The sequence below is a fragment of the Oncorhynchus kisutch genome, linkage group LG14 (assembly GCF_002021735.2).
Source record: "Oncorhynchus kisutch isolate 150728-3 linkage group LG14, Okis_V2, whole genome shotgun sequence".
Classification (NCBI taxonomy): Eukaryota; Metazoa; Chordata; class Actinopteri; order Salmoniformes; family Salmonidae; genus Oncorhynchus; species Oncorhynchus kisutch.
Genome location: NC_034187.2, coordinates 34,578,404 through 34,594,924, shown reverse-complemented (window position 1 = coordinate 34,594,924; position 16,521 = coordinate 34,578,404). Strand labels below are relative to the sequence as shown.

At 42.8% G+C, this 16,521-nt stretch overlaps 1 protein-coding gene across 6 annotated transcripts in view; it reads right to left on the bottom strand.

Moving 5' to 3' along the window:
- Nucleotides 1–16,521, bottom strand: part of LOC109904515 (myelin transcription factor 1-like protein) — a 135,922-nt gene that overhangs the window by 5,436 nt on the left and 113,965 nt on the right. For 4 of the 6 annotated variants that reach the window (XM_031788295.1, XM_031788292.1, XM_031788291.1 and 1 more), the window contains exons 13-21: nt 12,916–13,122; nt 9,914–10,035; nt 8,551–8,619; nt 8,254–8,316; nt 8,024–8,107; nt 4,753–4,974; nt 4,454–4,548; nt 2,009–2,112; nt 628–675 (exon numbers count right to left, since the gene is read on the bottom strand). In XM_031788295.1, coding sequence (XP_031644155.1) covers nt 628–675; nt 2,009–2,112; nt 4,454–4,548; nt 4,753–4,974; nt 8,024–8,107; nt 8,254–8,316; nt 8,551–8,619; nt 9,914–10,035; nt 12,916–13,122 — 1,014 coding nt within the window. Of the gene's footprint in view, nt 1–627; nt 676–735; nt 844–2,008; nt 2,113–4,453; nt 4,549–4,752; nt 4,975–8,023; nt 8,108–8,253; nt 8,317–8,550; nt 8,620–9,913; nt 10,036–12,915; nt 13,123–16,521 lie in introns of all 6 variants that reach the window. The other 2 variants (XM_031788296.1, XM_031788293.1) reach the window with 2 other exon arrangements.

Sequence of the window (16,521 nt, the reverse complement as noted above, 5' to 3'; positions counted from 1 at the left end):
GTGTGCCTTTCCAAATCATCTCCAATCAAGTTGTAGAAACATCTCAAGGATGACCAATGGAAACAGAATGCACCTGAGCTCAATTTCGAGTCCTATAGAAAAGGGTCTGAATACTTATGAAAATAAGGTATTTCCGTTTTTTGTTTTTAATTAGCAACATTTTCTAAAAAGCAATTTTAGCTTGTCATTATTGGGTATTGTGTGTAGATTGCTGAGGAAATTTTAGAATAATGCTGTAACCTAACAAAATGTGTAAAAAGGCAACGGGTCTGAATACCTTCCGAAGGCGCTATAAAACCTCCCCATTTCAGTTTGGCTAAAATGAACAATAACCTATTTCCCATTAATCTAGGCTTTAAGCTCCAGCTCAACTCAGCATGGACAAACTGGGTCCTTAAGGGCTTCACAGAAATGCAAATAATGAATAGAGAAATACTGTACATAGATGAGTATATAAATTAATTGATTCATACGCTACAGTATGTTTGCTTATAGGAACTCGCCCGGTTGTTGTTCTTGGTGTTCCCTTACCATGTGAGGGAGCTGGATATTAGCTAAACTGTTAATCAGTGTCTGGCTGAGACCTGCCAGCTCATGCAGGAGAGATTCATTTTGCTGTTCAATCACCTTGTTTTCTTCCTCTATTGACTTCAGATTAGACTCCATTGTGGTAATCTAGGGAAGGGAGGGAGTGTGAGAGAAGAAGAGGGTTACGGTAAAGGTGGTGGTTTTTACCTGTGGTTGTTACAGCGGAGCACACAGGGTGCAGTTCACATACCACGGGCAGCGGCACACCTCAGACACGCCACAACTCACGGCTGATTGGCTGGCGTGCAGCCATGTCTATGGCATCATCACATGGAGAGATGGATGTAACCGCAACAGAGCAACATATGTGAAGAGCAATGGGCAAGCATGGACAGATGCAATTCAACACACTGACAATCACACAGATGTGCTTCAAATTCTGTGAGGTATATTCCAACACATGCTTCAAACTCAATTTTAGCACAAACTGAGCACAGACGTCATTTCAACGTCTAGTTTTGATTTACATTTAGTTGTGTTGTCAACTAATGTAAATTCAACATGAAATCAACCAAACTTTTTACTTTGTCATTGGTTTAAGTTCAAAAGTTGTGAAAATAAATATACACAACTTCCTTACATTGGTGACTTTTTGCAAATCCAATCACTTTTCCATGTTGATCCAACGTCATCAAGTAGATTTTTTTTTTTTTTGTGATGTGAAAACAATGTTGATTCAACCACTTTTTGCTCAGAGGGATGTGCCTCCAATGCACTGTTGTGCTCAAATGTTTGAGGTCCAAAAGTCTACTACAGGTTAGAATACAGCCTGTATTTCCAAAGTGAGATCAAACTTGCATGCATTATCAAAAAGGCAAACTGTATTTGAACATATTGTGAAGCTCTTTCCGTTCCTTCCCTCCTGGATTTGAAAGGAGTGTTTGATACATTCTTGATATTGAATTTTAGCTTCTGCAGATCACATACACACATAGTTGTATAGAAATCCTATTATACTAGCTGTGAAGCTGCTGCCCCTGTTGTCTTTCTAATGGAGCTGTAGGATGTTTTTGTGGACTGGGTGTTCCTCTTTATTGGCTGGGAGTGATTATGCTCTCTCTATTTTTCAATGTTTGGCACGCAGGGGGCCCCAGAGGAAAAGTGCTTTATAATTAGGAATGCCCCACTTTGTCAAACCGCATTCTCCCAGATGTGAGATATGCTAGGATGTGTCTCACTGATGGTAGATCATGTATGACGATTGGACAGATTTTTCCAAAACTGGAGTCCCTTTTCTTGTGAATGCTTTAGCAGGGGGTAGATTAATTTAGGTGTACGCTGTGCTAGAAATACACACTTAGAGTCTAGGAGCACTGACGATAGCAGAATGGTGTGCCACAATGGGTAGAAACTGAACGGTAAGCATGAAATGAGTCAAATATTCAAGTCAACAAATGATGTGGTACCAATACTGACCTACCTGTGTTCTAAGTTTGATCATATCTGCCTCCACTTGTGAATTAGATTCACTTAAATCTTTGATTTCTTCATCCAGCTGTTTAATCTCTTCCTCATTCTCGATTCCTTCAAAAGATAATACAGTGAACAATTATTAGATAACTGCCACCCACTCCAAGCCCAACAAAATACTTCAAATAATCTGTCAGTGTGGTGAGTGAATGAGAGTGTGATAGAGGCAGAGGGTTGCACATTCCGTCACAATATTGTTTTGAACATTCATTTGAAGACTGATGCCCGACTGAGCATTCTGCTCCATTCTACTCCAAGTGCATTACAGTGGCTTGGAAATAGAGAATGACACACAACCTTATAGAATAATCCTTAGATAGCTTTTCAGAATTCATCGATAAAATGGCCCACGTGGAAAACTAAAGGCACAGAAACCGTAAATAAAGTTACATACAGCATCACGGAATTTTGAAATCTTTTGGACATCAGAGCAACCTTGAGGGAATCTTATTTGAGTCAGAAAATAATGTTCACATGATCGGGAAGATCTACAAAACCTTGCAGAAAGCATATCCAACTAACAATCTCTTAGAAAAAAACAGAAATGATTGGAACCAAGATTTCAAAAGAGCTGATGTTGGAGCATAACTAACAAAATTACAGTTAACGAAAATGTACGCTTTATCCAGTATGAACTAATATATAGGATTTATTATACAAGAGACAAAATTCACAAATTCTACAGCACAACGGTAGAGTCATGTCTCAAGTGTAAAACTAATAATCACTCAATAATCCATGCTTTCTGGGAATGCTATAAAGTTTGGATATTGTGGGTGGAGCTAGAAAGTTGACTGTCAGAAGTATTACAATGTAAACTTACTTTTAATAAATCTGTCTGCGTATTTCAAGACATGACATATGTGAGGGTAATGAGATACACAATGGGCTGGACGATTTTTTTTCTCATCACCATTTTTTAAAAACATTTAGTAAAAACTTGGAAATCAACCATTGCGCCATCATTGACAGTGTAAAATTCAAATGATATATTACTGAAATATTGAAATAGCATGGGCGACTGAGAAAAACAAATTGGTACAATTTAAGAATAAGTGACAAACAATAATGCAGGCACTAGGGATGGGGGTGTGAAGATTCAGGTCTGGGCACAGGAGATGTGGTCATTGTTTGTGGGTGTTTGTGAGTTGTCGTTTGTATATATACAGTTTTTCTTTCTTTCTTTTCTGGAATGTAGAAAAAATTCAGAAAGAAAAACATATATATATATATATTTTTTAAATACATTTCTAAAGATGGGAAATAATTAGTAGGCCATCATTTTTATGTTGCCAGATTCGTTTAGATTAGATGCATTATAACATTAGCTACGTAGCTTAGATTGAGAGGAGACCACCGGATTTTTAGCTAGCTAACGTTAGCATTTCTAGCTATTTTTGACTAACTTTGCTAGCTAATGACAACATTGCCACCTGTCTAAAGTAAATTTGATGACATGATGTTGATTGCAAAGTTGTTTCCAACTAAATAGTTGCCTACTTTAGCAATGTCATCTATTTTAGACAAAACAGTCATTAACCCCATTTCTGCTTTTGGGCATTAATATGTCTGCAGCGTCTGTAGAACGTTGACAACAATGGCAGCGGCATGACCAAATGGCAGAGGTGCAACCCTTAGATGTTGTAAAGACACAGATAGAACAATGAGGTTTAGTTATAAAAATCTTTGGTAAAGAAGTTGAACTCGACAAAAACAATGCAATTGCCATGGAAACGCATTAGGGAAAGGGCCGTGGGGGAAAGATCTCAAGTGACCTTCATTGCCCACCAGCAAAATGTGTCTACATTTAGGCTATTGTTTATATGTGTATTTCACAATATGTTGTGGTAAAAATATAATGCTTGTATGGATATCAACCAATCAACTGCATTACAGTTAAAAACAACTTCGACAACAATCAATGATTTCTGTATGCTAGCTATGCTAACCAGCTTATACAAAGGGGAGTTAGCATTTAGCAGTCACTTCTTCTAAACCTGAAAAGGGACCACTTCTACATGTAATGCAGCTAATTTGTGGGCCTGTTACACTACATAAATAATGACGGATTTGACTAATATCCACTTTTCGAGAACAGATTTGTTGAATGTGCGCCAATCTGGTCATTGAACATCAGTGTTCCATTGACTCCTTTACCGCATCTATGAATAGCCTAATTGTCACAGGCGTGCTTGCTAGCTCATAGGCTGTATGGATTTCTGTGATTGCTGTATGACAATCCTGGACACTTTGTTTCAGATTGGGATTAGATTTTGGAGTTTATTACGCATACACATTCCTGATTGGCTCTTTATATTAGATTGGGATTCCACTCAGAAGCTCATTACACATACACTCTCCTGATTGGCTCCATTGTGTGTATGACGGTCATTACCATTGCTGGTGCGCTGTTTTATTGTTAGCATTTCAGACAGTCCAGACAGTCTGGCTTTTTTCATGGCAGACGTCGCACGCGGACAGCCTGACAAACTAGAGGAACAGATGAGAAAATAGTTACACACAAATAGTACATATTTTATTTAGACACACACGCACAACCTGATTGGATAGGTGAAAGCATTGTCTCCACGACATAGCTTTCACAAAGCCTGTAATGTCAGAACAGTGAATACATCAGGGAAGGGAAAAAAGAGAGGATGCATTATGGAATATTGATTCAGGACCCAGACCCACCTACGGTGCGTGAGGAAGCTCCCACTGACGTGGCCTGAGCCGTCACAGCCTGGGGTGGGACAGGACATTCCGTCTGTCTTCCCAGCCTTCCATGTGAACTGGGAGCCGTTCATGTAGCCGTCCTTCTGCCGCTTGGCAGCTAGGGGGCAGCCCGACGCACTGCGGTGAGACGCGTACTTCCCCGTCACGTGACCCTGACCATCACAGCCCGGGACCGGACACCTGTTGATGGCAGAGGGATGCTGTGGTTATTCTAATAACCAGGGACTAGAGTTTCATTCTGACAAGAGCCTAGAGTTTTTCCTGACCAGGATAAATTGTCAGGAAGAATTATGTAATTACATAGTTATACATGCCATATGGTCTATGTAATGTAAAGTTGGACACATGTAGTTTCATGGGTGCCTAAATTTATTGAAATATCATTACAGAATAGAATGCAGTTTGCTTCGAGTACCAGTATGCATAATGGGATAATACATACAGTTGAAATCGGACGTTTACATACACTTATATTGGAATCAATTTAACTCTTTTTTCAACCACTCCACAAATGTCTTGTTAACAAACTATAGCTTTGGCAAGTCGGTTAGGACATCTACTTTGTGCATGACACAAGTAATCTTTCCAACAATTGTTTACAGACATATTATTTCACTTATAATTCACTGTATCACAATTCCAGTGGGTCAGAAGTTTACATACACTAAGTTGACTGTGCCTTTAAACAGCTTGGAAAATTCCAGAAAATTATGTTATGACTTTAGAAGCTTCTGATAGGCTAATTGACATAATTTGAGTCAATTGGAGGTGTACCTATGGATATATTTCAAGGCCTACCTTCAAACTCAGTGCCTCTTTGCTTGACATCATGGGAAAATCAAAAGAAATCAGCCAAGACCTCAGAAAACAAATTGGAGACCTCCACAAGTCTAGTTCATCCTTGGAAGAAATTTCCAAACGCCTGAAGGTACCACATTAATGGGACCAAGCAGCCGTCATACTGCTCAGGGAGGAGATGCGTTCTGTCTCCTAGAGATGAACATACTTTCCTGCGAAAAGCGCAAATCAATCCCAGAACAACAACAAAGGACCCTGTGATGATGGTGGAGGAAACAGATAAATATAAAAAATTTCAATATCTGTCACCACTTCCACCGAAGTCGTTTCCTCTCCTTGTTCGGGCGACGTTCGGCGTCACCGGTCTTCTAGCCATCGTCGATCCATTTTTAATTTTCCATTTGTTTTCTCTTGTTTTCCTACACACCTGTTTTCCAGTTCCCTCATTATTTGTTGTGTATTTAACCCATGTCTGTTCCCCCCCATGTCTTTGGAATTGTTTGTTGTAAGTGCTTGTGCACAGGTTTACTGGAGCACGTAGGGGGTTTTTGTACCCATATTCTGTTGTATTTTTATGCCGTTGGTTTTTGGATTAAACTGCTCCGGCTACTACCTATTTCTGCTCTCCTGCGTCTGACTTCCCTGCCACCAGTTACGCACCCCTTTACAATATCCACAGTAAAACGAGTCTTATATCGACATAACCTGAAAGGCCGCTCAGCAAGGAAGAAGCCACTGCTCCAAAGGTGCCATAAAAAAAACGACTGTGGTTTGCAACTGCACATGGGGACAAAGATCATACTTTTTGGAGAAATGTCCTCTGGTCTGATGAAACAAAATTAGAACTGTTTGGCCATAAGGGCCACCGTTATGTTTGGAGGAAAAACGGGGCGGCTTACAAGCTGAAGAACACCATCCCAACCGCGAAGCACGGGGGTGGCAGCATCATGTTGTGGGGGTGCTTTGCTGCAGGAGGGACTGGTGCACTTCACAAAATAGATGGCATGAAGAAAGACAATTATGTGGATATATTGAAGCAACATCTCAAGACATCAGTCAGGAAGTTAAAGGTTGGTCGTAAATAGGTCTTCCAAAAGGACAATGACACCAAGCATACTTCCAACGTTGTGGCAAAATGGCTTAAGGACAACCAAGTCAAGGCATTGGAGTGGCCATCACAAAGCCCTGACCTCAATCCTATAGAACATTTGTGGGCAGAACTGAAAAAGCTTGTGCGAGCAAGGAGGACTACAAACCTGACTCAGTATCAAAAGCTCTGTCAGGAGGAGTGGGCCAAAATTCACCCAACTTATTGTGGGAAGCTTGTACAAGGCTACCCAAAACGTTTAAAGGCAATGTTACCAAATACTAATTGAGTGTATGTAAATTTCTGACCCACTGGGAATGTGATGATAGAAATAAAAGCTGAATAAATCATTCTCTCTACTATTTTTCTGACATTTCACATTCTAAAAATAAATTGGTCATCCTAACTGACCTTAGACAGGGAATTTTTACTAGGATTAAATGTCAGGAATTGTGGAAAAACTGAGTATAAATGTATTTGGCTAAGGCGTATGTAAACTTCTGACTTCAACAGTATATATAATCACTCCAACTTAAATAGAAATAAAAACACCTTAAATCTGGTCTAATCTGTCCCTATGGCAGTTTATCGCACTGACACAGATTAAAGTGAGTCAACGTTAAATCAGCAGTCAGCACTATGGCTAATCAGATGCAGTGAAGCTGCAAATGTTTCAACACATCATTTTCCCCCAATGGATTATGGTTACAACTCCCCTTGGTTTTTATTAATCTATCAATCAGGCTTATTCTATTTCCAGAAACAGTCAGAATCTCTTCCCCTTCCCTGAAATAACGCAGAAAAAACTGGTCCAAACCGCAACACAGTTCCAAATGCTTTCAGAAAGTCCTATAACTTTTCTCCACCAGCCAGTGCTCATTTTAGGCTGTTTTAGTGGAGATAGATGTTTCGGAAAGCGTCCCTGCCTCTTTGGGCTTGGCTGACCGTGTGAGACAGACAGACTGACGCACGGACAGGCCAGGGCGTTGGTTTCCTCTCAGCACCACAGAGAAATCAATGGGAGGATTTAGGTAGAATCCGGATCATTCTCTGTCTCAGCTAGTGGTCTCTGTATCTCTATGTGATGCCAACACAGCAGATCCCTCTGCAGGACAGCCCTCCTTCTAAAACCATGGTAGACTGGGGGTTGCTCAGCTCTGTTTCAATCTAATCTGTTAAAATGTTGTGTAAAGAACACTAAGAGTCGGTTAAAGGCATCAAATGTCATTGGTTGAGGGCATCTAGAAAATGAGTGAGCTCTGTAGTTCCCTAAGTCTTTGAGAGGTGTTTGGGAACACTCAAACACTGGGAGACTGTGTCTCATTCATGGCAGGCTAACTCTACCTGATGGGCTCCTGGTCCTCCTTGTCCTCTTTACTGTGTGTGATCTTGATCCCACTCTTCCTGGCCCGAGGACACCCTGATAGACTGCAGAGGAAAGGCAACCACGTCAATGACAGATAATACAGACACAGAGAACTTTGTCCAGTCTACTGCCTGTGTGATGAACTACAGGTGTGTGTATTTACCTTCTGTGTGATGAACTACAGGTGTGTGTGTGTGTATATATTTACCTTCTGTGTGATGCGTAGTTGCCAGTATTATGCCCAGAACCATCGCACCCCGGTGTCGGGCACCTGGGACAGAAAGCACAGCGAATCAGGGCCTACAATAATCAACAGGTCTTGAGGGACACACTCAAAAACACACCCATTCTGTACCACATCTATAATGTATTTCACCGTAACAGTCAGTGGAGTGTATTAGCTTTGTCTGAGGTACTTAAACCTGTTTGATAAATGATACCTTTTTCACAATATATTTAAAAAAAAGCAGAAAGAAAAATAAGACGGAAACATCTCACGCCTTACTTGAGCTCTTGTGAGTTGGTGGCCATCATACTTCGAATGCTTTTGTCAGCTAAAGGACAGCCAGAGAGACTGAAAGATACAAGGACAACGTTAGTGAGGCAAACAAGAGAGAGTACCCACCGTTGAAACATGATGACAGAGACACATACTGTACAACATGGGGTACATACTGTACACGCACACACACACACACACACACACACACACACACACACACACACACACACACACACACACACACACACACACACACACACACACACACACACACACACACACACACACACACACACACACACACACACACTGACACTGACACAGACTGGAATTGCAAGAAAGCCATGATGCGAGTGCAGAGGGGAATTTGGGTCAGTAATTAAAAAGTGTTAACTCTCTGAGTGATAGCCTGTGTAGAACACAAAGCTTTGTTTACATGCTCTGTAAGTTCATTGGCTAGATTCCTTGACACAATTATTGGGTATCTGGTAGGCCTATGTGTACCATGATGATACTGTACTTGGACTCAGAAGGTTAACTGTAATCGTACTCAAAAGGTCAACCCAGAGATGTGCATTCTGGCTGCATTAGTCTGACAGCATAGTCGAGGTAAGCTGAAAACAATCAATCCAAGAGACTTATTCCACCAGGAGAAAATTAAGTCACACCTTCTATGTGACACGTAATCGTCAGCCACATGACCTCTCCCGTCACACCCAGGGGCTGGGCATCTGTCACCAGAGAAATAGACAAAATGAAACCATGACGAGAGGAACATAAAATAAAGACATAGGAGGTTTGTTTGTGTCTTTCTTGTTGGCGGATTTGTTTTTCATTGTTTTCAGTTTAGCTTCACTGTCTGCAAAAATGGTTTGTTTTGGACCCCGTTCTAGGGCGCAGCTGCAACATGAAGAGGTACTGATGTTTTATTACAATAAATCATCAACATAAGAGAAGCATAAGAAGCCATCAATACACTGGCTGAAGAGCTGTGGATCAAATGAAAAGCTGGCAGAAATGTGCGCTGCAAATGTAGCATGCCAAGGAGAAGAGGTGGGTGGTTCCTTTGAAGCTAAGGAAAAGAACAGAGACAAAAAAGAAGGGAAAGCAAAGATGGAGGGGGTGAAAAGCAGATGGCAGCAGGGGGAGTGGAGCTGAGTGGAGTGGTGGCACACACTCCACAGGAGGCTGCTGAGGGGAGGACGGCTCATAATACTGTCCACAACGGAGCGAATGGAATGATGTATTTGATACATTCCACTTATTCTGCTTCAGCCATTTCCATGAGCCCACCCTCCATAATTAAGGTGCCCCCAACCTCCTGTGACACACACGCACACACATATCCCATCCAGGTCAGTCTTACGTTATCAGGTCCTTCTTGCTCTCCTTGCACTGGGCGAACTTGGGCTTGGGGCTGTGCATGGTGACGTCACCAGAGTAACCTCGCTCCCCCAGCAGATCCCGGAACGGGTCCAGGTCATCAGGCTAGATGATGAAGGGGATTTAGGTGAGAGAAAGAGTGGATGAGAGCGAGGGATGGGTGAGAAAGAGAGGGGGAATGAGAGAGATTGGGGCGAGAGGGTGAACAAGAGAGAGGGACGAGAGAGAGAGAGAGAGAGAGAGAGAGAGAGAGAGAGAAAGAGACAGAAAAGAGGAGAGAGAGAGTGACAAAGAGAGACAAAGGGAGATACACACAGTCAGAAAGATGGCATGGACGGAGGGGGAATATGGATTGACACTGACAGCTCTGACAGACCAACTATCTGTGGAGTTGCACTGTGGGTGACAGAGGGCATGGGTAGCATGGTCAATCAGGCTACAGTCTAAAGCCGTCCCTGGGCCACCAGCAGGCTAGAAGAGGGGCACAACTATCTTAGTCCAATGCTGCTCTGACATACATGTATGTCAGTGGGGCAAAAAAGTATTTATTCAGCCACCGATTGTGCAAGTTCTCCCACTTAAAAATATGAGAGAGGCCTGTAATTTTCATCATAGGTACACTTCAACTATGACAGTAAAAATGAGGGAAAAACATCCAGAAAATCACATTGTAGGATTTTTTATGAATTTAAACAATTTAAAGGCAATGCGACCAAATACTAGTTGAGTGTATGTAAACTTCTGACCCATTCTCTGTCTCAGCTAGTGGTCTCTGTATCTCTATGTGATGCCAACACAGCAGATCCCTCTGCAGGACAGCCCTCCTTCTAAAACCATGGTAGACTGGGGGTTGAATTTAAACAATTTAAAGGCAATGCGACCAAATACTAGTTGAGTGTATGTAAACTTCTGACCCATTGGGAATGTGATGAAAGAAATAAAAGCTGAAATAAATCACTCCACTATAATTCTGACATTTCACATTCTTAACATAAAGTGGTGATCCTAACTGACCTAAGACAGGGATTTTTTACTAGGATTAAATGTCAGGAATTGTGAAAAACTGAGTTTAAATGTATTTGGCTAAGGTGTATGTAAACTTCCGACTTCAACTGTTAGATATCATTTGTTAGATATTCCTGCACTGTCGGATCTAGAAGCACAAGCATTTCGCTACACCCGCAATAACATCTGCAAAACACGTGTATGTGACCAATAACATTTGATTTGATTTGAATTGTGCAGACACCAACAAATACCAACTTAGAGCGCCAATCGGTTGGTGGCACAGTCACTGGCTCGGCGAGGAAGAATGCCTACTTCCTTGACCAGAGGTATTACTCAGACCTTCAGATTATCAGCCACACACACACACACACACACACACACACACACACACACACACACACACACACACACACACACACACACACACACACACACACACACACACACACACACACACACACAAATAGAGAGAGAGCTGCCTTGGCACTCTCAGAGCCTTAGAAGCAGGTCTCTTTAAAACACAATGGCACTCTGCTCTCTCAATTTGCATGCAAATGGCTGCGCCTGTCTGGCGGGCTGCCAAGGTGGTGGTTGAGGAGGCTCTGTCATACCGTCAATCTGGGCTGTGGAGAGAACGCAGCACTCAGGAAGTAGAAATAATGCCGTTTACAGTACCGCTGTTGAGATCCTGGGAGCACCTAAGCCATTTGTTTAGTGTTTGCGAATCAACAGAAGAGACTCCGAATGAGGAGACTGGAAATGCTGTTGTGTATATAACGCATTCTTTGAGGATTGACGAAGTAAAGGACTTCTTACCACGACAGACTGGAAACGTCAGGACTATCTCTTTAGACGAGAAACTCTGGAGTTTTTACGAAGTGCTGCATGCTACAGGATTGGAGCTATCTATTTGCATGATTATTTACAGGATTATATGAGGAAAACCTGATAGAGAGATTCTTTGTTGTGCTCCAGTAGGCTTCACTATGTTGTGCTTCCCTATGCCTATTAACCTGAACACAATGGAATCAGAGTTAGGAGTTTGGCTGAGCGTTCTAATGCTGTACTTAACAGATACCCTAGATGGCACTGTGGTGAAGTCCTAGATCGCTAGAGTCTGACTGCAGGCTGGCTTTGTCTACAGTGCAGGCAGCCAGGCGGGGCAAGACTATTGATGTAAACCATCTATTTTCCTTTGTGTACAGTAATGCCCCTAAAGACAGGCAAATATATCCAGCACATATTGAAGAGCACTGGGCTGGGTCATTTTGCGAGGTCCTCTACAGCGTAAAAACGGGCACACACGCAGACACGCTCACATGCACACGCACGCACAAATACACCCCCACACACACTGATTCCCTGCAGTCTTTTGACGAGAAGAGCTATTTAGATTCCCTGCCAGTATTTATTTGCATAATTAATTCTGGCAAACAGCTGAGAGACACAGCCTACCTCTGTCTGCTGTATGGTGATGCTGATGGAAATGAACATACAAAGAATGAATTGTTTTCCTTGAGAACTCCTAATATGACTTTCCAATCATTCAACCTGAGATCTGGGCTGGTGTTAAAAATGACCTCAACATGAGATGGGAGTCTTACACAAGAAGGGATGAACAGAAAGTCCTTGGAGACAGATGGCTTGGGATGGACAGATGTGAAACACAGTAGGTACTGTACGGACTGCCAAATGGATGGGTGTTGTTGAAATGCAGCGGGGGACTTCTGTATGTAGGCCATTGTGAATCGTAACGTTAGATGTATGTACAGTATGCAAGCTGCTTGTTTATATGCAGGATATTTGAATGCTGCCGTGTAAAAGTTATTTGAGTACTGAGGTACTGTGAAGCTAATGTGACAGAAAGTCATTGAAAGATAGGATAGCCTCATCCCACAATCCGAGTTACAGGTTAGAGGAGTGATCGGCATCCTCATCTGATCATCATTAGCATCATCATCCTTCACATTTTAGTACCTCTTTGCTGTCCTCGTCGATGCATTTGATCTTGGCATAGTCGACCGGCAGGTCCCAGCAGTCATCCCCCATGCCGTAACGCATCAGAGCCTGGCGCTGGGGAGACATGGGCTCCAGGGGGGTGAGCACCGCACTTACGCCACCCCCCAGACGCTGCTTCATACTCAAGTCTAATGTCCCATTCTCATCTACCTCTAGGTCTGGGTTCTGGAGGGAGGAAGATAGACAGGGAAAGGAGGAAAGACGGGAGGGGCAGCAGGAAGGAGAGAGGGAGGAGAAGAAAGGCAAAGCAACATTCAGCTCAAAAACCTGTTATATATGTTACATAACTCTCTAAATATTTCCTTCTGGTAAAAAAAAGGCATGGTGACTGGTGGGAGAGACAGGGTCATCAGTGGTAAAGGGCAAGGGAGCAAATGTAGTGATCCTGCACTAATCTCACCATCTCTCTCTCTCTCTCTCTCTCTCTCCCTCCCTCCCTCAGAGTGTCTGTAACCTCCACAGCCAGAGGGAGCAGATTGGGGCCTGGCTGGTTTGAGTGTGATGTGAGTGGATTTGGGCAGAGAGACTGGGCTGTGGGGTTAGAGGTTGGCGGGAGGGCAACGCTGGGCGGCTGCATAGGGACTGCTGCTAGTCAACCAAAAAGACAATAAATATCGCACAACAAACAGGGACACAGACAGGCTTGAATAATCAGCCCAAATGCTCCCTCCCTCTCCTACCCAGCTGAATATCCATGTACTGCAGTGGAGGCAGCTGAAGGGAGGACGACTCATAATCATGGCTGGAATGGAGTCAATGAAATGGTATCAAACACATCAAAACATGGTTTCCAGGTGGTTGATACCACTCTATTGACTCCATCCTAGCCATTAATATGAGTGTTCCTCCCCTCAGCAGCCTCCGCTGATGTATTGCATCTGGTGAACATGTGCACAGTAGAATTCTGCCCTGTATTTGGAGGGGGCTGGAGGGGAGGGGTAATGTCTATTTGTCACCCTTCCCTTGCCCTCATTAAAATCCCTCACTCCAACCCCCTCCACTCCCCCTCTCATCTCCTCCTCTCCTCTCTTTTCCTCTCCCCCTCTCCAGCCAAGGCATGCCTGTTTCAACAGTGATTCCACACGACACTCCCCCTAGGCTGGAGTCTCCCTGTGTTCCAGTGGAGCAAAACCCAGGTTCCGGTTCTTTTGTGACGCACATACTGTATGCTTGTATAGTCTTCTGGGCTCAGAGGTTAGGGTACTGGGGTGTGCTTCCAGTGTTGGGCCAGTAACCAAAAGGTTGCTGGAACGAATTCTCAAGCTGACAATGTAAAAATCTGTCGCTTTGAGCAAGGCAGTTAACCCACTGTTCCCCGGGCGCCGAAGACTTGGATGTCGATTAAGGCAGTCCCCCGCACCTCTCTGATTCAGAGGGGTTGGGTTAAAAGCGGAAGAAACATTTCAGTTGAAGGCATTCAGTTGTACAACTGACTAGGTATCCCCCTTTCCCTTTCCAATAAAATGAGTAAAGTACACATACAGTTGAAGTCGGAAGTTTACTTACACTTAGGTTGGAGTCATTAAACCTATTTTTTTCATTTTTCCAACAATTGTTTACAGACAGATTATTTCACTTGTAATTCACTGTATCACAATTCCAATGGGTCAGAAGTTAACATACACTAAGTTGACTGCGCCTTTAAACAGCTTGGAAAATTCCAGAAAATGATGTCATGGCTTTAGAAGCTTTTGATAGGCTAATTGACATAATTTGAGTCAATTGGAGGTGTACCTGTGGATGTATTTCAAGGCCTACCTTCAAACTCAGTCCCTCTTTGCTTGACATCATGGGAAAATCAAAAGAAATCAGCCAAGACCTTTTTTTATAGACTTCCACAAGTCTGGTTCATCCTTGAGAGCAATTTCCAAACGCCTGAACGTACCACCTTCATCTGTACAAACAATAGTACGCAAGTATAAACGCCATGGGACCACGCAGCCATCATACTGCTCAGGAAGGAGATGCACTCTGTCTCCTAGAGATGAACGTACTTTGGTGCGAAAAGTGCAAATCAATCCCAGAACAACAGCAAAGGACCTTGTGAAGATGTTGGAGGAAATAGGTACAAAATTATCTATATCCACAGTAAAACGAGTCCTATATTGACATAACCTGAAAGGCCGCTCAGCAAGGAAGAAGCCACTGCTCCAAAACCGCCATAAAAAAGCCAGACTACCGTTTGCAACTGCACATGGGGACAAAGATCGTACCTTTTGGAGAAATGGTACGATCTGGTCTGATGAAACAAAAATAGAACTCTTTGGCTATAATGACCATCGTTATGTTTGGAGGAAAAAGGGAGAGGCTTGCAAGCTGAAGAACACCACCGTGAAGCACGGGGGTGGCAGCATCATGTTGTGGGGGTGCTTTGCTGCAGGAGGGACTGGTGCACTTCACAAAATAGATGGCATCATGAGGTAGGAAAAAGATGTGGATATATTGAAGCAACATCTCAAGACATCACTCAGGAAGTTAAAGCTTGGTCGCAAATGGGTCTTCCAAATGGACAATGACACCAAGCATACTTCCAAAGTTGTGGCAAAATGGCTTAAGGACAATAAAGTCAAGGTATTGGAGTGGCCGTCACCAAGCCCTGACCACAATCCTATAGAACATTTATGGGCAGAACTGAAAAAGCTTCTGCGAGCAAGGAGGACTACAAACCTGAATCAGTTACACCAGCTCTGTCAGGAGGAGTGGGCCAAATTTCACCCAACTTATAGTGGGAAGCTTGTACAAGGCTACCTAAAACGTTTGACCCAAGTTAAACAATTTAAAGGCAATTCTACCAAATACTAATTGAGTGTATGTAAACTTCTGACCCACTGGGAATGTGACGAAAGAAATAAAAGCTGAAAGAAATAATTCTCTCTACTATTATTCTGACATTTCACATTCTTAAAACAAATGTATTTGGCTAAGGTGTATGTAAACTTCCGACTTCAACTGTAGTAGCTCAAGCTAGTTTTTTTTTCATGCTCTGGACCATATGTTACTGGATTCAGGATCGTTGGAGTTTGACGCTATTATGGTGACAAAACAGAATCAGCCTTTGTAGACCAAAGATAGACATCAGTGTTATATATTAATATACATAACATATTAATTTACTATATCGTTGCCGCCACTCCAACAAATATGGTTATGGGCATATGGAATGGAGAGAGAGAAACTTTGAGGCAAGGCTAAAAGCTATCAGCAGGAAAGAGAAAGAGATATTTTCATGTGGCATGGTATGTGTGTGCTTCAAATGAATGTGCATATACAGTATGTGTGTCATTGTGCATTAACGAGCATGTTTGTTTCCTCACGGACCACATGATTGTCATCTGACCCCCAGATAGCCCCGGTCCCCTGTTGCTGGGAGGAGGTGGGGCAAGAGAGAGCGGGAGGGGTCAGTGGCTGCTTCCCCAAATTACTTCCACCAGCCTCCTCCAGCTCCTAAAATGAAACAAATGTATTCTCTCTCAGCATTCATGATTATTCCTCAGTCTCCCTCGCTTTCACTCAAAGAGATAGGAATGGACGTAAATGAGGAAAGACAGACAATGTAAGAAAAGC